At 51.6% G+C, this 21,627-nt stretch overlaps 1 protein-coding gene across 6 annotated transcripts in view; it reads left to right on the top strand.

Moving 5' to 3' along the window:
- Positions 1-21,627, top strand: part of NFIC (nuclear factor I C) — an 80,387-nt gene that overhangs the window by 14,241 nt on the left and 44,519 nt on the right. For all 6 annotated transcript variants that reach the window (XM_053580343.1, XM_053580364.1, XM_053580336.1 and 3 more), the window contains exon 2: positions 2,033-2,564. In XM_053580343.1, coding sequence (XP_053436318.1) covers positions 2,033-2,564 — 532 coding nt within the window. The remainder of the gene's footprint in view (positions 1-2,032; positions 2,565-21,627) is intronic.

The raw sequence follows: 21,627 nt of genomic DNA, 5'->3' as shown, positions 1-21,627 counted from the left end.
GATGGCCTGGGCTCTGGTCCCAGCTCTGCTGACCAGCTGTGTGACCCTGGACAAATTGCTCCAGGTCTCTGGGTCTTGAATGTCGATCAGCATCCAGAGACAGGAAAGGACGAGGTTGGCTGGGCACTGGGATGCCCTCCCCCACATCCTCTGTCCGTATTAGCAGGTCAGCTTAGGGCTGGGGGGACCAGTAGAAAAGGGCTCCCAGGTCCACTCCCCGCTGCAGCTGTTATGATGACTCATGCTTTGGGGGACATTGGGGTGGGGGAGCTGGGCTGGCACAAATTGAGCCCCGTCCTGCCTCACCCTGGTCTCACCAGGTGGGAGGCTATTTTCAGAGCCTCAGTAATAGGTGAAATCTGATGTTCCGGCTCCCGCCCTGTGGCACCCCATGGCCAGAGGTGGCCCAAGGGGAAATGGAGCACAGAGCAGGGGGGGTGTTCAGGGGCAGATGTGCTGTGTGTGCCCAGCTAGAAGATAGGCTGGGGTCAAGAATAGCTATTTCTTTCTCCAGAAGCCCCCAGTGTTGGGAGAACAGGCTGTGCTGAGAGCAGGGCTGATGGCCTTCAGGGCAATAAGGGTTCTGGTTCTTATCCTCACACAGGCACTGAGACCCCATGAGACATTGGCTGGGTCTCTGCCCCTCTTTGAGCCTCAGTTTCCCCACTACACAGCAGGTAATAGTAGGTTCTCAGGCCTTTTTCTGCATCCTGGCAGATTGTGGGCAATGGAAGTAATCCTAACAGCAATACTTCAGTAGTAAGAAAAGTAATAATAGCAATGCAAATAATAATAACAATAATTGTAGTAGCAGTAATAATACAGCCTTTTGAGAGCAGGAGGAGGATAACGGTCTGTGTGCAGGAAGGAGATATCACCCCATCTAGAAGCCCAGCCCAGCCCAGCCCAGCCAAGGGCAGGGGGGTGGGAAGGAAGTTTTTCTTCTCTGTCTTCTTTCTCCTCGCATTTCTCCCACCTTGAGGCTGAGAAATCAGGTCCCAGGTGTTCTGCAGATTCAGTCTGCCTTGCTGAACAATGTGGAGGTGGGACCAGTCCCCCGCATCCTACACAGACAGGACAGGGTCCTGGCTACTGCCCTTCTATTGCTCTCTGAGGGGCCTGACTGAGGTTGCTGCTGTTTTTGAGGTGAAGTCAGACGAGTATATATGTTCTAGACCCACCTCTGCCCCTCATAGCTGGGTTCCTTCTTGGGGCCTCAGTTTCCTCATCCATAAAATGGGTTTTATGGCCATCCTTAGCCATCAGTCAGTCATAATGGGAGTGGGTGGCCCAGCTCTGGCCAGGTCTCAGAGCCTCCCTGGGCCTCAGTTTTTCCAACTCTTCCTGCATTCATTGAGTGACAGTGTCTGCTCAGCCCTGCTCTAGGCATTTGAGGATGTGACAGCTCACACTCCACCACAAGGGGTTTGCAAACTACAGCCTGGGGCTGAATGCTTGACAGGTTTTTGCAAATAAAGTTTTATTGGTACATGGCCACACATCACTGACATCTCCTCTATGGCTAATTTTGCACTATTATGAAGAGCTGAATAGTTGCTGACAGACTGGATGTCTCACAAAACTTAATCACTGTCAGGTTCTTTAGAGTAAAAGTAAAAGTTCTATAGGCAAAGAATGGGTCCATGACATCCCCATTCTCCCAAACTCAGTTTTCCCCATCTGAACAATGGGTTCTCCATTAGCCTACCTGGGACCCTTAGGTTCCTCTTTCTGTATACTGGACTTCAAGATGGTTCTCCATAAACTTCTGCTTTGGCCTGTACCTTCCACACAGTCCAAGCCTCAGTTTCCTCAGCTAGGCAATGGGTTTTTACAGGTTCCCCACTGCTGAGTCACCTCTGGCTTCAGTTTTCCCCAGTGGGGTGGATGGGTGTGCTGTGGCCCCCTGCCCACATCTGCCAAGCACTACTCTGCATTTGATGGGTTTGTCCAGGCCCCTTCTGGCCTCAGTCTTTTCAGGCAGGGCAGTAAGTCCCCACCTCCTGCTGACCTCTCGCCTCTCTGCTGACAGGATGAGTTCCACCCGTTCATCGAGGCCCTGCTGCCTCACGTCCGCGCCTTCGCCTATACCTGGTTCAACCTGCAGGCGCGAAAGCGCAAGTACTTCAAGAAACACGAGAAGCGGATGTCGAAGGACGAGGAACGGGCAGTAAAGGATGAGCTGCTGGGCGAGAAGCCCGAGGTCAAGCAGAAGTGGGCGTCAAGGTTGCTGGCCAAGCTGCGCAAAGACATCCGGCCCGAGTGCCGTGAGGACTTCGTGCTGGCCATCACTGGCAAGAAGGCGCCAGGCTGCGTGCTCTCCAACCCTGACCAGAAGGGCAAGATGCGGCGCATCGACTGCCTGCGACAGGCCGACAAGGTGTGGCGGCTGGACCTTGTCATGGTCATCCTCTTCAAGGGCATCCCTCTGGAGAGCACCGACGGCGAGCGCCTGGTCAAGGCAGCGCAGTGTGGCCACCCAGTACTCTGCGTGCAGCCACATCACATTGGTGTGGCAGTCAAGGAGCTGGACCTCTACCTGGCCTACTTTGTGCGTGAGAGAGGTGAGAACCACGGGGTTAAGGCGCCATGTGGGGCAGGAGAGAGTCTTAGGGGGGAGGCAGGTGGCCTGTGAGGATCTGAAGGCAGAGGCAGGATCGCACCTCCATGTCCAATGGAGGCGGCAGGTCCTTGAAGTTTCAGGGGATGAGTGAAGACTGTCGAAGAGGGTCTGAGGGGTAGGATAGGGCACTGTTGGGGGCAGAGATGAGGAAAAGAAAGATGAAAATCTTAGCCTTCTGAGGAAAGCTGAGGGATTCTTGGGGTTGCATTCTGTGAATGCTTGTTGATTGATTTTCAGACCATGCCAGTAGTTAGGTCTTGTGGGTCTGGCCCTTCTAGCCAGGTGTTGCTGGTAGTCAAATGCCTGATCTTGAGACCAGCAGGGTTTGTGCAGGGTGGGAGGGATCCATGGTGGCTTCCCAGAGGAGGGGGCACAGCTGAGCTCAGCTCAGGATGACTAGGCAGCAGCAGACATGGGGGTATCACCAATGACAGGGCAGCCTGGCCTCTCAAGGTCCCAGGTCCTTGTGCCAAGGTTGAGAGGGCAGTGGGGTTTGTTGCCTTGCCAATTCCTGGCTGTGTGGTCCAATCAGGCCTCAGTCTCCCCCACCTGGAGGTTATCAGAGTTCCAAGCTTGCTGGGGCTATTAAGCTATGATGACGTCATGGGCTGGAATACCAGCCTTTCATGAGGAGAGCATCTGCTGGGACTATCTTCATGTGGACAGAATCAAGTCCCCCCAGAGACCTGAATGGGCACACACCACTCCCCAGACACGCCCACTCAGGCCAGGGTTGGCACATGCTCCGGGAGCGTGTCAGATGGTGCCCCTAACACAGACACACACAAGCTGCAAACTCAGCCCTGGTCCCACACCCTGGCAGCCCCCACATGAACACAGGTGGTTTCCTAGCCTGGGAGGAAAGGGCATGTGCAGGAACTGGGGGCAGGGCAGGACCCTGGGGCCAGACTGTCCAAGCTCCAGATGTAGCCCTGTTCTCCCTTTTGCTATGCCTCGGTTTCCTCCTTGGTACAGCAGGAATAACATAGCTGCAGTGTTGGTCTAGTGTTGATTAGACAAGGTCAAGGACTCCCCATCTCCAGTCTGTGTGGGAGGGAAGGAGACCAGGGCAGAGCCTTACCCAGTCTTGAACTTCAATCGTTGACCCTGACCTTATCATCTACCCCCTCCCCTATCACCACCAGGAGCAACAAACCCCACCAGGGCCTGGAAGTGAAGCAGCATTTAGGGTCACAGTGGAGGCAGAGAGGTGTACAAGGTGACAGTCTGTCATAGGGAGGGCAGCCCTGCAGCTCTGGTTGCCATGCAGGTCCAGGTCTCCCTCTCCCACTTCATCCATTCGCTGCTCCCAGCCCCACCCCCACCTCCTCCACGCTGAGCTGATAAAATTTTGAAGCTGCTTTCTGCTGCAGTCAGCACAATCTCCAGGCACCTCCCCTCCCCCAGCCAACCCCCTCCCCCTCAGCTCAGCAGGCCAGCCAGGCCTGTGGGCCTTCTAGATAGGAGGTGTCCACACCTTTGCCTTTGCATCCTCCCTCCCTTCCAGTCCAGCCTACTCCATCATTCCCCAGGGACGTCCCTGTCCCAACTAATGCCAGTGGACCACACTTTTCACCCCACCAGATCCCCATCCTGGGTGCACCCCGGTTCCCTGGGCATGAGGGTCAGGGTGAGAGCTGCTTGCTGACTGGGTGATGTGGGGCAAATTACTTACCCTCTCTGTGCCTCATTTCCTTCTCTATAAAATGGGAACTTGAGAATGGCCACCTTACAGGGAATATTGGGTGTCCTTGAAAAGTGCTCAACAGATAACCCTCATGGGTTATCAGCACCAGGCAGAAAGCTGAGGTCCTCCCCCTTATGATTAAGGATTCCCATTGCCAGGCCTTTTTGTCTATGCTTGGAATGCCTTTCCCATATGGAAAACTCCTGCTCATGCTTCAAACCCCCAGATCCTAGTCCCACTTTCTCTCTGTCAGATGTTTTCCCAAGGGCTTAGCAATTCTTTTCCATTGCTCAAAGGAGTCCTGCAAAGCAGGGATCATTGTTGTACCCATTTCACCAGATGAGGAAACAGAGGCCCAGGGAAATGATCTGACCTGCCTGAGGCCACACAGCTGAGGGCAGAGATAAGATTTGGACTCAAGGCAGCTTCTGCCTCAGCTGTGTTACTAACATTCCCTTACCCAGTCTGCTGTCGATGTTGTAGAAGAGAATGGGGATAAATCATGGTGTGTAAAATATGTATCCAGTTGGCGTGGCTTGGCCACCTCCCAGCTGGGTCCCATGTTCCTGGACCCCTGCTTAACTGCTAGTAGTTGTTAGTAAGACAGCAAGGAGGATTGGCCACCACACCCCTCCTCCATCTGTCAAGTCCCCAGGGGGCAAGGTGGATAATGAAGAGAGACAACCCCTCTGATGTCAGAATTGAGACAGATAATTGTGACCTAAGGTGGGATCTCAGAGCCAACAGAAATATACAAACACAGAGACACAGACAGAGACTGTGAAAGACAGGGAGACATGGAGAGATGTACACACAGGTCCTCCCTGTCCTCAGACAAGGCCTGGCTCCCCACTTGCCCTCACCCCAGTTCTTAGGCTCCCTGTCTCTCCTGGGGATGTTAGGTGGATCGAGTGGGGCTACAGGAGAGGCCCAGGCCTCCATCTTTGAGTTTATTTTGCAGGACGGAGGAGTAGGGAGAAGCCCTGATAAGGTCCCTTCAGCTCTGGGGCTGCCAGTGGTCAGAATTCAGGGCATCTCCTAGGACAGAATTTGGCTACTCCCACATCCATCTGGCACCTTTGTGGCCACAGGAGGGCCTGAACTGTGGTGTTTGCCCTGGGGGTGACCTAGGGAAGAGCTTTGGGGCCCGTGATAGAGGGACGTGATCTCTACTTAAGGGCATCAGTGGAGGCCTGCACTTTGGTGGAGGCCATGTGTAATTGAGTGGGACATGAGAACATAACATGTCAGGTGGTGACAGGAAAATAGAGCAAGGGAGAGATGTGGAGAAGAGCTGAGGGGCTGCTTTGGGTGGGGAGAGTCCCTCAGAGGAGGGGACTTCAGAAATGAAGTCTGGAGGTGCAAAGAGTGGAGTGAGGGTGCACCAGGCAGGGAGTACAGCCAGTGCAAAGGCCCTGAGGCTGCAATGGGCTGGGGGCAGAGTGTGGAGCCTGCAGGGAGTGCTGGAGGGCATGAATGGAGCTAAGGTAGGGGGCCTTGTTCTGAGAAGGAGCCTGGAGGAACCAGGGCCCAGAGAGGGAAACCGCGCCTGTTCAGGGCCTGTAGCCCAGCCGGGCCTCCCCACCCTTTCTGATGGCCTGAGAAACCTGAGGCGTGGGCAGGCACTGTGCCAGGGCCAGGCAGGGGAGGGGCTGCCAGGCCCGCCCGCCCCAGCAGCTGCCAGCCTCTCCTGAGCCGCCAGCCCAGATGGTGCCCATCTGCTGATGCCGCCACCATGGGGCCAGCCTCTCATTCCCGCCTTGTGTGGTGCCAACCACTCGTCCACAGTGCAGGGCAGGGGCCGGCCTAGGAAGCTTGCAGCTGCTAAAGGGGTTGCCTGTGGTAGGGGCGTCCTAAAGAGGGTGGCCAGAGAAGGGGGAGAGGGGAGGTCCCCAACCCCTCCTGGATGAAATTGGAAGGAAATAATACCAATAGTGGTAATAGTAATAGCAAACACTATTGAACACTCTCTGCTTGCCAGGCTTAGGGCTTGCTGTGCATCTTAACCAGTTTAATTCTCTCCACCACCCCAGGAGGAAGGGGCTCTTACCTCCTCCCATGTTTCAGATAAGGAAGCAGAGGCCCAGAGATAGGCAATCACTTGCCCAAGGTCACATAGCTCTTAAGAAGCAGAACTGGAATGAGAATTCAGGGACCTTCAAAAAGAAAAAGGATTGAAAATTCTTCAACAAAATAAACAACAAAAACAAAAAAAAACCAAATGTAGAGTATAAATGTCTTAACACAATAACTAAGAAAATGCCATGAAGGCTATGTTAACCAGTTTGATGAAACTATTTCAAATTGTATATAAAAACAACGCATGGTACCCCATGATTGCATTAATGTACACAGCTATGATTTAATAAAAAAAAAATACCCATTGAGGTTCTCTGATGGAAGCTACACCCTCCAAGCCATGCAAATCATAAAAGCGGGCCGTGAGAGCACAGTAACTGAAAGAATGGACAGGGGTGAGCTGTGCTCAAGCACCTATTGTGCCCAAGTCCTGGGCCTGGGTGTCCATAAAGCATGCCTGGGACTTGATGGCAGGAGAAATAGGCTTAGCCTGGGAAGCCTTAGCAAGGCCTCCCTACGTCCTCTGATTTCAGTGGTCTTCACCCCAGCACCTGTGGCCTGCTGAAGAGACAAAGTGTGACCATGGAGACATGTGGCAGGGCCCATTTGTGTGATGGACACAACTTGCGTGATGGACACGACTTTGAGCCTCAGTTTTTCTATGTGTGGAATGGGGAGAATGCGAACTATACCCATGACATTGAAGATTGGAGTCAATGGTCCCTAAAAAGCATACAGGAGGCACTCCATAAATGATCATTTCTGTCCTTGATCTTCTTTCCAGCCCCAGGAGGGAGGTAGGAATGCCCTGGTTCTGCTCTGAGACCCTGGCCACCTCTCCATGTATCTGGGCAGCAGAGGGATGAGGGGCTCCTTGCAGCAGCCTGGCATTCCTCCTGGGGCTGAGCGACCAGGTGTACCCATGTCTGTCTATGCAGGGAAGGTGGCTGCGGGGTGAGAGGCACAGATGCCAGCTGATGGTGTATTTATAGCAACATCAGGAGGTCTTTAGGCTCACAGACAGTGGTGAAGAGGGCCAGACAGGTGGGGATTCCACAAACATAGCAGGTGAGGAGTCTGTGAAGGCCAACCAGGGAGCTGGGCAGTGTCGGGAAGAGTTTGGTGCACATTCTGTGGCCAAATGGGGTCCGGCTTCAGATCTCTCCATTCAGGTGCTGCACGACCTTTGGCAAATGGCTCCACTGCTCTGGGCCTCAGTTTCCTTTCTTGTAAAGTGGGATGATTCTAACAATAGCCACCTGACAAGGCTGTACAAGGTTAAATCAGTATGAAAACAGCGTGAGAACAGGGTCTGGTATACACTCAGTGCTCAAAGAGGATGTGTTGCCTGAAAAAGGAACAAGTCTCTGATGCAGACTAGAGCATGAATGAACCCTCAGGACAGGATGCTCAGTGACAAAAGCAGATGCAGGACACATCCTGTGTGATTCCACTCACAGGAGGTTCCTCAGAGTTACAGAGACAGGAAGTAGAATGCTGGTGCCAGGGCCTGGGAAGGGGGTAGGAGTTGGTATTTCATGGGGACAGAGTTTCAGTTTGGGAAAATGAGAAAGTTCTGGAGATAGAGGATGGTGACAGCTGCACAGCAATCAATGTGAATGTGCTTGATGCCACTGAACTGTGCTCTTAAAAATGATTAAGATTTATAAATTTTATGTTACATATATATATATATATATATTTTTTTTTTTTTTTTTTTTGGAGACAGAGTAGAGCTATCACCCTGGGTAGAGTGCAGTGGCATCACAGCTCACAGCAACCTCCAACTCCTGGGCTTAAGCGATTCTCTTGCCTCAGTCTCCCAAGTAGCTGGGACTACAGGAGCCTGCCACAATGCCCAGCTATTTTTTGGATGTAGTTGTCATTATTGGCAGGCCTGGGCTGGATTCGAACTCTCCAGCTCCAGTGTACGTGGCAGGCATCTTAGTCACTTGAGCTACAGGTGCTGAGCCATGTTACCTATATTTTACCATAATTTTTCAAAATTATTTTTGTTGATAATGTTATACATCATAGTGTAATCATAAATAATAAACAATAGTTACATTTAATTGTGTTAACAATGAGTAGTAAAAAATAGTATCCGTGGTGACAATATAATAGTTGTTATTATTGGCTCGGCGCCTGTAGCTCAGCAGCTAGGGCACCAGCCACATAAACTGGAGCTGGTGGGTTCAAATCCAGGCCAGGCCTACCAAACAACAATGACAACTACAACCAGAAAGTAGCCGGGCATTATGACAGGCGCCTGTAGTCCCAGCTACTTGGGAGGCTGAAGCAAGAGAATCACTTAAGCCCACAAGCATCCACAAGAGTTTGAGGTTGCTGTGAGCTGTGATGCCATAGCACTCTACCCAGGGTGGCAGCTTGAGACTCTGTCTCAAAAAAAAAAAATAGTTGTTATTATTATCATCATTACTGTCAGCATTACTGTGGTTCTCATCCCAGCTCTGCCTTGTAGCCAGCTGTGCAACCTTGGACAAGTTAGCTCACATCTCTGTGCCTTTATTATCTCCTCTGCGGAGTGAGCCTGATCAATATAGATAAGCAATTCAAATAAGACAATACCTATGAAAAAGGCCAAGCTTTTAGCAAGTGGTGAGTGCTAGAAATGGTGGGCTCTTCTGTGAGTCGATCTCCTCACCCTTTGCAGATGCCCCTGCCCCAGGTCCCTGTGTGACTTATCTACATGCATGAATGCAGGCGTGTGGATGCTTGTGGGCAGTCCCTTAGCGTGTCCTTGTCCATGCAGGTGGGCCCCAGCCCTCTGAGGAGCCAGCAGAAGGGGCAGGCATTTCTTTGCACCTGCGGCTGCCACCCCTTCTGCTAGGGCTGCAGTTGCCACCCTGGCCCAGTGCCCAGGAGCCTGAGGGGAGGCTGAGGGCAGCTAGGGACATCTCCATGTCCCCCCTGCAGTCAGCTGCCAGGCCAGCCCCTCTCCCTCCAGTAGAGCTTGGGCAGGAAGTCACAGATGGTCAGAGTTGGTGAGGGGTGAACAAGGGAGCACTTGGGGACACTGGATGTCTTTTTCAAATGGGGCGAGTGAGGCCCGGAGAAGAATGGGGCATTGCCCAGAGTACCTGGGAAGGGATCTTCCTCCACTTCCTTCTGTCTCATCTTTATGTCCTTCTCAGTGTTCCAGGGCAACTTAGAGGAGTGGTAGGACAGACAAAGGAGGGAGCCTGGTATCTCAGGGTAGCAAGTGGTAAGGGAGAATGTGGTTTCCAAGGAAGGCATGCTCTAGAATCCCAAAGCTGAGCTGACTTCTAGATCCTCCAGGGGACGTGTCCTAAAATTCCCAAGGCCTAAGCTCTAGAATTTCTTCACCTGGCGTTCTGATCACCCAGGTGATTCTAGAATTCTCCTAGGTGGGATCCAGAATAGCCTGGTCCAGTAGAAACAGAATTCAAACTACATTGGTAATTTATTTTTTTTCTGGTATCCACACTTAAATGTATAAACATACAGGGGAAATTAATTTTAGCAACATATTTTATTTAACCCAGGGCTTCCAAAATATTGTCAATGCAACACATAAGCAATATGAAAGTATTGAGATATTTTATATTCTTTTCTTTTTTTTTTTTGAGCTAAGTCTTTTGAAATCTGGTGTATGTTGTAGACTTACATCCAAATTTGGACAGGCCACATGTCAAGCACTGGGGACTGCTATAATGGACAGCACAATGCTAGAACATCTAAATTCTAGAGAATTTGGAAGCAGGTCTCTAATCTCCCAAGTTGGATTCTTGAAAATGTGAGGGAAGATTCTAGAACTCCCAAACTAGTTGCTTGAAAATCCAGGAGTAGGAGTAGGTTCTAGAAGGACTTTGGGATTCTAGAATGTACAAAGATGGAGTTTCTCCCCCTCTGCACTGTGGGTATTTGGAGCCAGATCATTCTCTAAGGTGGGAGCATCCTGGGTACTACAGAGTGCTGAGCAGTGTCCCTGGCCTCCATGCACTCCATATATAGGGAGCATCCTCCAGTTGTAACAACTACAGATGTCCCCAGACATCACCCACTATCCCCTGGAGGCAGAATCACTCTTGGTTGAGAACTGTACTAAGGGAAACCTAAGAATTCTTTGAAGTTAGTTATTTTAACCATCTAAGAAATAGTTCTAGGATACTCCAGGCTGGTTCCTTAATATGGAATTTATCAAGTATATTTTTGACCACAGTGGAGCAGGAGCCAGAATTTCTTGATTTGGATATCTGAGTGTCCAGAAGCAAGTTCCAGACTTTTTTCCCATTAGGTTTTTGCTTACTGAAGGAATTCCCTGAATTGAGTTCTAGAGCATACTAGGTGGGTTCTAGCACTCTTCAAGGTGAGGTTTTGCAGCATCTGGGAACAGATCTCCAATCTCCTAATTTGGGGGTATTGATAATATGAGATTCTAAAACCTATTCTTTTTTTTTTTGGCCGGGGCTAGGTTTGAACCCGCCACCTCTGGTGTATGGGGCTGGCGCCCTACTCCTTTGAGCCACAGGTGCTGCCCCTAAAACCTATTCTTAATTAGCCAATCAATTTTTGGTTTCATCAATATCCAAGAAATTCCTTTTTTTTTTTTTGAGACAGAGTCTTACTTTTTTGCCCCCAGTAGTGCCGCGGCATCATAGCTCACAGCAACCTCAAACTCTTGAGCTGAAGTGATCCTCTTGCCTCGGTCTCCCAATGGGGGGCTGATGGGTCCCTCCCGATGGGACTAAATGTCCAAGAAATTCTTAAGCATGTTCTTGGCCACTGACCACAGGTTCTAGATTTTTTTTTTTTTTAGACAGGGACAGGGTCTCACTCTATTGTCCAGGCTGGAGTGCAGTGGCATCCTTATAGCTCACTGCAGCCTCCAACTCCTGGGCTCAAGTGATCCTCTTGCCTCAGCCTCTTGAATAGCTAGGAATACAGGCATGTGGCACCATGCTGAGTTAGTTATTCTATTTTTTTGTAGACAGAGTCTTGCTATGTTGTCCAGGCTGGTTTCAAACTCTTGGCCTCAAGTGATCCTCCTGCCTCAGTCTCCTGAGTAGCTGAAACTATAGGTGCCTGCCATCCCGCTTGGCTCCTTTTTCTACTTTTTTTTTTTTTTGGTTTTTGGCCGGGGCTAGGTTTGAACCCGCCACCTCTGGCATATGGGACCGGTGCCCTACTCCTTGCGCCACAGGCGCTGCCCATTTTTAATGTTTTTTTTTTGTGTGTGTGTGTGGTTTTTGGCCGGGGCTGGGCTTGAACCTGCCACCTCTGGCATATGGGACCGGCGCCCTACCCCTTTGAGCCACAGCCGCCGCCCTCCTTTTTCTACTTTTAATAGAGACTGGGATCTCACTGTTGCTCAGACTGGTCTTGAACTCCTAACCTCAAGTGATCCTCCCACCTCAGGCTACCAGAGTGCTGGGTTTACAAGCATGAGCCACTGTGCCCAGCCCAGGTTCTAGAATTTTCAACATTGAGTTTTTACACGCACAAGTGCAGGTTCTAGAGTTTTCTGAGCTGGGTTCTAGAATATTCAGGGGCAGGGTCTAGAATTCTCTGGCTCAGATCCAGAAAGCTCTGATCAGTGTTGAGTAAGCTTGTCCTCAGGCAGCAGTTGACTGAGCAGGAGAATATTCTAGAAAAGATGCAGAAGAAGAGTGACGGGAGGAGAAAGGAGATAGGTTTTGGTTTCTTTAAAGTTTTTCCATACTAGTTGGGGCTGGATTGGGGGCTCTGATGTGATGTGAGGTCTTTAGGCCCAAGGAGAGCAGTTTATGGGAATCCACTGCTGTGAGACCCTGGAACCAGGTGGGGCCAGGAGTATGGAGACTTTGTTTAAACCCTGGTTAATGTCCGTTGTTTATTGGATGCGGGGCCATGGGAGCCCAGTACACATGTGTTTCCAGGAGGCTGTTATGGGGCCACCACAACCACATCTGGATCCCAGTAGGTCTGCCTCTTCCCAGCTGTGTAATCTCAGGCTCAGGAGGACCAGGGCCACTCCCAGGCCACAGCTGGCAGAACTTCAGGAGAAGGCAGCAACTGTGCTTGTCAATTGTTGGTTGTGTTACCTAGTGGGAGATGGGCATGTTTGGGGTGTTGGGGTGCATTTACGGGAGAGCTACAGGTATACTAAGAGTTTGCTAAGGGCCCGGCTCATCTAAGCCGGATTTATTGTCACTGCCTGCATTTAACAGATGGGTAAAATGAGGCCCAGAGAGGAAAAGTCACTAAGGTCTCAGCTAAGGGGCAGTCAGGATTCAAACCTGGGTCTGGGAGACCCCAGCACCCCCAACAGGCCTGGAGAGGGGCCTGTATGTGAGGGACTTCTCCAGAATGTCACAGGATCCTGCCTTTGGGCTTTAGTGCTGGTGAATGGGCAACAGGTTCAACTGGATCAAGGAACATCTTTGGGGGCTGCATCCTAGCTGGGGGCATGGGCAGACCTCAAACCAGGGAGGTGGGATATGCAGCCAAGGCCAAGTGTCTGTCTGTCTCTGTCTCTGGGGCTCTCTGTCTCTATCTCTCAGCCTATCTCTGTTCCCACCATACCCCCCTCCCCAGTCTCTCCTAGCCTTGCCAGTCTCCACCCTGCCCCCCAGCCCACCCCGTGGGCTGCCCGGAGGTGGCAGCAGGCAGCTGAATGGGCCTCTTGTTCCTGGCCACACCCGCCCCTTGGGGTCACCCTGGGACATGCCCAGGCAGCATGATGCCTTAAAGGGCCAGCACCCAGAGAAAAGGGGAGGAGGGGAGCTGCCTCCACTGCCAAACTCCAAAGAAGTGTGGGTTGGGAGGTCTAAACCCTGCCACCCCAACCCCACGTGGTCAAAAGGATGGACTTGGGGCCAGGGGAGGGCTTCCTGGAGAAGGAGATGTGATAGGGCTTAGGTTCCTCCTTGGATAAATCTTTTCTCCCTCAGCCTCAGTTTCCTGTCTATTTTAGGGGAAACTGTGCCCACCTACCCCATGAGTCCTTGGGCAGACCAAATATTACCCTTCCCCAGGCCAGGATTTGGTACACAGTCAGCGCTCTTCCTGGGCCCACTGCGCAATGATGGAGCCCTGCTGTTTCCGTGTTGCATTCATCTGATGTGTGGACTAGGGCAATTATTCCTCACCTTTCTCTGTGCCTCAGTTTTCCTCACATGCAGAACAAGGCAATAGCTGACCCTTCTTTACAGAGAGCTCTGCAAGGATTGAGTTAATAGAATCCAGAGGGTATCAGGGCAGGGCCCACTGCCCAGTGTTTCCTTCATGATTGCATTTACTGAACTCCGGCTGCATACCAGATCTTGCTGAGAAAGCCCGTTTACGGAGAGGGGAGCTGAGAGATTTACCACACCCCAGATTTCACTCCAGCATCATCCCCTTCTCCCTCTTTTCAGGGCTGTGCAGCTTCAGGCTGCTGACTTGCCCTCTCTGGGCTTAAGTTTCACCTTCAGAATTTCACCTTCAGAGCAATGGGACCAGCCCTATCCATTCAGACTAGAAATCACCTTCTCCTGCCTGGGTTGGGGGGCACTGTCTCTGGGGATTTGGGGAGTCCCTCAGGCAGGAGTTGATCCAGAGGGCCTTGAACCTAAACCTGAGTTATATCTGGTGGCCGCTATGGGTGCCCTCAGTGCTCTTGTGCCCCAGGCCAGCCCCACAGACAGCCCAGGACAGGTTGCTGCCGGATGGACAAGCCTGTTCCCTTGCTTCCTTATGTAACCAGTTTATGCAAGGGCAGCTGGCCCGCTTACATAAGGGGAGGCCGGGCCAGCGCCCAGCTGGGGAGGGGGAGGCTCTTAAAGGGGCCGGTGTACCCCACATCTCCCCTCCACAGTCCCTGGCGCGAACTCATTTGGGAGCCGTATAAATCCTGGTAACTCTATGCCCACCAATGCCGTTGCTGCCATCATTATGATTATTGTTGTTGATGTTATTTCTCATCACTGTATTCTTTCCCAGGTACAGGGGGTCAGCCAAGCAGGGCACAATGCCCCTCTGTGTGAGGCCAGAGGTTTGAGCTATGATGCTGGTTCTACACGTGACATTCAGTTGGTCCCTTCTCACTCTGAGCCTGTTTCCCCATCTGGGCAATGGGGGATGTCAGTGAAAGAAAGCAGAGAGGTATCATGAGGTCCTGCCTCTACAATCTGGTCACTGTGTGACCTCAGGCAAGTGGCATCCCATCTTTGGGCCTCAGTTTCCCAATTTGTAAAATAGTGCCTGCCCTGTGGGGTTATGAGGGAGATTTAAGTCCGGACATGTAAAATGTTTAGGGCAGCACATAGCACACACACCACCAGCACTCAGCCCAGTAGTATTACTTTATAGTCGTTACACATTTAGGAAGTGCCTACTATGTGCCAGGCACTGTTGTAGGCCCTGGAGACAGCACAGTGAGTAAGACAGACAAATTCAGCCCTGATGGCGCTCACAGTCCAATGGGGGTGATGGACAGAGCACAAGAAATAAGTGTCAGCATTGTACCCCATGATTACATTAATGTACTCAGCTATGATTTAATAAAAAAAAAAAGAAGTATCAGTCAGTGACAGAACTATCTAGAAACATCAAGAAAGGGAAAGAGAGGCATGGGGCTGTTTTAGGGAGATCCAAGAATGTCTGAGGATTCAACATTTGAGTTGAGACCTAAAGGGTGAGGAGGAGCCAGGTTTGTGAAGAACTGGAGAAGGTGTTTGAGGCAGAAGGCATAGCCTGTGCAAAGGCCCTGGGGCAGTACCGTGCTTGGCATGTTTGTGGCACAGTGAAAAGGCCTATGTGGCTGGAGCAGAGTGAGGAGGGGGAGAAAGGGAACAGATGAGGCAGGTCATGCAGGACCTTGTGGTCATGCCAGGAGGATTTGGTTCCCTCACCTTTCACAGGAGGCGAGGCAGGAGCCATGGAGGGCTGTGGGCAGAGGAGGGATGGCCCTGATTCAGCTGCTCACAGGCGCCCTCTGGCTGCTGCAAGGACAGCAGACTAGTGGGGCAAGGGTGGGAGCTGGGGACCAAGACACAGGCAACTGCATAGGTACAAGCAGGCAATAATGGGGCCAAGGCAGAGACAGAGGAGGGGCAATTCCAGGTTGATTCCAGGAGTGTGAGAAGTCAATGTCTGGTCACCTGGATTATAGACACCCTGTTTGAGGCTGCCACCTACCTTCTCTACCCCATTCCTCCTCCCTGCAGTGGTATTTGCCTGGGCACATGCAGGGAGGGAGCAGTGATACAGGCCAGGCCACCCCAGGCACACCCAGGAATCTACAACTATTCAGAGCTTTGGTGAGCAGCCAGCACACAGTAGGTGCTGATTCCATGATAACAGCAATGAGGCAGGAGGCTCAGGAGGGAGGAGTTCCCAGTGTGAGAGGTGTGCAGATGGAAAACCGGGACACTTGCTGCGATAGGCCATGGGGCAAATGACTGCTCCTCTCAGCTGAGCCTCAATTTTATTACTGCAAAACAGAAATTGCAGATATAGAATCTCTGTAGTATGTGAGTGAATTCCAGCATAGAAAGGTGTTTGGACCTATGGTACACTATCCCAGATCCATCTGACAGCTGAGGAAACTGAGGCCCAAGGAGAACTGCTGGGGGACTGACCTGGAGTCACACGGCCAACCAGAATCAAAGAAGGCCATCAGTGGTCGCACCATGTGGCTCTGACTCCCCTGGGACAGACCTGGTGTGGGTAATCAATGCCACCTTTGATCCTTGCTGCACACCCGATGTTCACCTGCTGGGCCCAGACGCATTGATTGAGGTAGCAGGCTGCTGTGGGTAAGACTCTGAATCCAAATCCTGGCTGTGTGCCCTCAGACCAATTACCTAACCTCTCCCGGCCTCATCTGCCTTCCATAAATCTGTATTTAGCTCCTGGAATTGAATAGTCCCTGGCACATAGTAAGAATTCAATATGGAATACAGAATGATGGTGATTACTTTCCCATGCTATGCTCCCTTCACACAAATCCCTGATGTGCCTAACAAACTCCTACTCATACACCAAAGGCCCCAGCTCTAATATTTCCTCCTCTAGGGAGCCCTCCTGGCCTTAAGCTCCTCCTGCCATAGGTTCCTCCCTCTGATATCCAGGACTTGGAACAGTTGGGGAAGCTTTTCAGTGGTGACAGGGCTTTGGCCAACCCTCAAAGGACTAAGGAGCCTGAGGTGGGCAAAGCTTGAGCACTGTTCCCTGAGCCTATTGTCAAAAATCCCTCAGGTTACCCTTGCGAAGTTTCTGGAACCATTCAGCCTCCCTGCCACGCCTATTCTGGCCCTTCCAATGTGGATGCCCCACCCACTTGCATCTGTTTCCTTCCTCCCTCCTTGCCTTCTTTCCTTCCCTCCTTCCTTCCTTCTTCTCCTCAATGTATGGTCTCTATTGTTGTTTCTCTTGTATCTCTCACCTTCATCCCTCTCTCTCTCCTTTCTCTCTTTCTACAAATATGTATCGAGTACCTGCTGTGTACCAGGCCCTATTCTAGGTGCTGGGGGCCTGGTACACAACAGTGATTAAGAGGAAGTGGCTTTTCACTGGGGGAGATAAGCAAATAAAATACATATACAATCACTAACTTTCTCTGAAAGAAATAAAACAGAGGGCTATGGTTGACAGTGGCCTCAAACTCCTTGAGGTAAAGGGGTTCAGGGGAGGCCTTGTGAGGCGGGGATAGTTGACCTGAGATCTGGGAAGATCTGGAAAGAGAGAAGTTAGCTGTGCAGGCAGAAGGAACAGCCCATACAAAGGGCCTAGAGTGTTGAAAGCATGGCAAAGAGGTCCATTTGGCTGGAGCAGAGTGAGGAGTGGGAGAGAGGGAGGAAGGAGGACAAGGAGCTTATGCATCAGGTCATGCAGGGCCGCTGGTCCTGGTACTCCATTCTGAATACCCCCCAATTTTACAACTATTCTTCAGATTCCTTTGACAGGTATTTATTTTGTACCGCCTATATACTAGGCTTTATCACGATAACCCCAATTATTCATGCAATAAGCATGTATTGGGTACCTACTGTGTACCAAGCTCTGGTGGAATAAACACATTTATGTATATTTTTCTGCATTTATCAAGTGCCAGCTGTGCCAGTACTCTAGCAAATATTGGGTACTGACTGTGTGCAAGGCTCTCGGGCAGCACTTTTCAACCTATGGGTCGCAACCCACAGGAACTGTATTAAAGGGTTTCAGCATTAGGAAGGTTGAGAACCACTGCTCTAGGGAGAGGGGCCATAGGAAAGCATGGAAAGGAGAAAAATTTCCCCCACCCCTCTCTTCAGGTTTGTTCCCTCCCATTTCCAACCTCTTCCCACGTTAGAGGCAACATGTTAATTAAACCTGTGGGTCACTAGGCTCAAATCCCCTTGTCCACTGGCTGATTGTGAGACCTAGGGCAAGCCCTTTCTCCTCTCTGATCCAGAGTTTCAACCTCTATAAAGTGAAAAACTCATCAGAAATGTTTGCAACTCAACATCTACTTTCTTCAGCAAGGGAAAATGAGGCACAGTGAGGGGCCGAGAAGTATCTGTACCTCCTCTCTCTCCTCCCAATCAAGAGTAGGACAGACTACGGTGCATTTTACAAGAGTACATGTTAAATTTACTAAATGTAGAATATAAATGTCTTAACACAATACCTAAGAAATTGCTGTGAAGGCTTGATGAAACCAGTTTGATGAAAAAATTTCAAATTGTATATAAAACCAGCACATTGTACCTCATGATTGCATTAATGTACACAGCTATGATTTAATTTAAAAAAAAGAGAGACCCATTCTCCAGACTCCACTCCAAAGCCCACAGCCTCCTCTTGCCCAGCCCCAGAGAGGATAGGGATTGCCTGAAGCCACACAGCACAACAGGAGCCTGCCCCACCTCCAGAGCCCTCTGGATGGTGGCAAGTCCTCCCCTTTGCGCTTGGGCTCCCCTGTCTCCCTCCTGCGTCCTCCCTTGGCCAGGCTGCCAGCCTTTGCTCCTCCCGACTCTCCCCAGGCTGCCAAGTTGGTGACGCGGCCCAAGAAACATCAGACGGAAGGGGAAGCAGGGAGGGCCCCCGTCTTGCCTGGCTGCCCCCACCCTGTGCCCAGTGCTGGCAGAGGGCGTCCTCCAGCGCTTCCGCCTGGCTCTGCCCACCATGTGGCCACAGATGGCTTCCGGGCTTGCCCGTTCCTCTACATGTGGGTGCGCGTGTGTGCTGGGGCTGTGGGCACATGTAGCTCCAGAGCTCCCCCAGCCCCTGCCCTGCAGCCTCTGAGCTGGGCCTGCCAGGGGAGGAGGAGGTGGAGCGGGGAGGCCTTGGCTTGGCTGCTGGAGAAGCCAAGAATTTGCTCCAAATGTAAACAGCAAGTTATTTTAAGTCTGCCCCCCAGCCCGGGTGGTGTTGACACATTTGACATTGGAGGGGACCCGGTGGGGGGTGCAGCTTGTGCATGTGGGTATTTATAACCTCGTTCCTCATATCCTTGGAGCTGCCCGGGGCTCCGTGGGTGCCAAGTGGCGATGATAGTGGGTGCTCCAGCTGGCCGTGCCTTCTTGTTGGCACACGTATATTTAACCCCTTGGAGGCCACAGGGCAGCCTGAGCAGGGGGAGGCAGTGTCCCTCCAGGCAGAAGCCCACCCAATACCCCTGGCCTGCGTCTCCCCATTCATCCCATCCCTGAGGGAAGGGCCCGGCACCGGAGGTCCCCCATGCCAGCCCAGCCCGCTCCTCCTGGGTGCACAAAATGGCCGCCAAGGCCAGGAGAAGCATCTGGAACAGGGGCAGGGAGAGGCGAGAAAATGGCCGCCGGAGCGATGATGTCATGGGGCTGCGTGGCCTCCAAAGGCATCCTGGGGTGGGACGCCCCGGTCTGCAGGCCTCCAAGTGGGCCCTGAGGCCTATGGGGGCCTCCACACCTGTATTCCAGGCTGGATACCCTGAAACAACAACCTGAAATTCCCCTTAGGGTCCCTAGGTGCCCAAGAGGGCAGTGAGTCCAGCCCAACGACTCCTGTTGGAGTGGTCCAGGCCTGGCACTGGGGACAGTGGGAGGGATGGTGGTGGCCACCAGCCTGACTGACCCTCAGGCCTGAGGTGTCCACGAGTGCCTGGTAGGGCCCGTAGCCAGACCGTGGAGCAGACAAGAGCGAGAGCCTTGCCGGGTGGGAAGAAAAAAAGAAACTTTTCTTTGAAAGTGATTCCGAAGCAGGTTGGCTCCAGCCCAGGCGGCCGCGGCAGGGGAGAGGGAGAATGGAAAGTCTGGCCCAGACTCGGGGAACTAGGAAGGACACAACGGGGGAGGCCGGGAGCAGAGGCCGGTGGCCAGGAGGTCACTCTTTCCACACCACAGCCTCTCGGGTCCCACACATCCAACCCAGATGTCCTGGTGCTGTGCCCAGGGGGCCAATGAGTACCATGAACATACATTTGAGGTCTTGCTTTTTCTCCTTTGATTTGTCCAGCCAACCCCAGGAGAAGAGTTGGGTAAGGGTTTTGTACTACTAAGGCATAGAGGCTCAGAGAGGTAAAGTGATTTTTCTGAGGTTACACAGCATTGGCAAGACTGACTGCTGGTTCTCTCCTTTGGGGGTGTTGGGACGTATAGGCTAGAGCCCAGGGAAGAACAAGGTATTCTTCAGAGAGGATCAGGATTTGTACTAGGATTCCTGGAAGCCCAGGGTCATTTTGGTTCTAGTCTTCCTGCCACACTACCAGGAAAATCTATCTCCTGTCTAGCATGCAGCCTTCATGCTGTAACTCAATCCCTGGTCCTCCGCAGTATGACTGGGAGGAAACCCAGAGATGTGAACTTCATAGAACTGAGATTTGTGTCTGTTTTGTTCACGGATGTGTCTCCAGTGCCTAGGACAGGGCCTGGTACGCATTAGGTGCTAAAGACATATATGTTGGGTCAGCTCCCGTCGGTCAGTGGTTAGGGTGCTTGCCATATGCCCCAAGGCTGGTGGGTTTCAACCCAGCCCTGGGCCTGCTAAACAAAACAAACAAACAAAAAAGACATACATGTTGAATGAAAGAATCATAGTTTCTCCTTCTGCTTCAGTTTGCACAGACAGAAGTACCGGATGGGGTTGGAGGTGCAGGGAACGCACAGCAGGTTGACATAGCTAGATATACGCAGGAGCTCTGCTCAATGCTTCTTAGGAAGGACTTGAAGAGGTGAAATCCCAAACTTCCCTCACTTTAAGCCCAGATGCTGCCTAGAGTCTATGAGCAGATAGAATGCATTTAAACAGAGGCCTGGATAAAGCCAGGGAGTGAACGAGGCAGGCCTTTGCAGGGAGAGTGTTCCAGGTGGAGGGCATAGCCTAAGCCCTAGGGCAGGACTGTGCCTGGCATGTTGGAGGCACAGCAAGGAGACCTGTGTGGCTGGAGCAGACTGAGGAGGGGGAGAGAGGAAGGAGGGGAGAGCAGGGAAGGGATGGGGTAGGTTGTGCAGGGCCTCATGGGCCTTGGGGAAGACTTTGAACTTTTATATATAGGGTGTCCACAAAGTTCATGTGCAATTTAACATAGACAACTCTTTTTAAATGCACTCAAACTTTATGGACACCCTGTATTTATAAACCCAGACTCAGTGCACTGTGGTGAAGACTGGGACACAGGTTTAGACAAAGGGCCAAGAGAGGTGTTACAGAGAAAGAAATGTCAGAGCTTGATTGGGAAGAATGTTGGAGTTTTCCCAAGAGAGACAGGGGCAGAGAAGATGGCAAGGGCAGGAGTGTGGAGGACCCAGGCTGGGCTCATGTGTACGGCACTGGCTTCTAGGACAAAGAAAGTTGAACCTTAGCTGGCTAACATTTAAAAATGGCCAATGACACCCAGTAGCTGGGAATTCCAGGGCCTGGCTTTGGTTCTGTCTTTAGCTGGCTGGTGTTGGGAGGCGGACGTGGCGGCTGGCAGAGCCAGCTACATTTGGAAGGCAGCTAAGGTTGGAAAATAAACCAGGCAATCTCACTGTGGTAGCCAATGTTGGCATCCAGCGATTCGATAGGTCCAGCACATACACTGCTGGGGCCCAAGTAGAAATTCTAGGCTCTTCCATAGCCTGCCAGGTTTTAAATAAGTACAATTATGGTTTCTGCAGTTCCTAACCTTTCAACATCCGAAAGATAAATATGACGGCTCTGTCCGCTCCCAGACCACCACCCTGACCAAGGTGTTGTCTTCCTTTAGTCCTGCCCCCCCCCCCACAGGCCTCCTGACATCTATGAGTCCAACAGTCACTCAACAACCAGAGAATTAAAAAAAAAATTTAATTGT

The sequence above is a fragment of the Nycticebus coucang genome, chromosome 2, assembly GCF_027406575.1.
Source record: "Nycticebus coucang isolate mNycCou1 chromosome 2, mNycCou1.pri, whole genome shotgun sequence".
NCBI classification, from domain to species: domain Eukaryota; kingdom Metazoa; phylum Chordata; class Mammalia; order Primates; family Lorisidae; genus Nycticebus; species Nycticebus coucang.
This window is presented reverse-complemented; position numbering and strand designations above follow the sequence as displayed.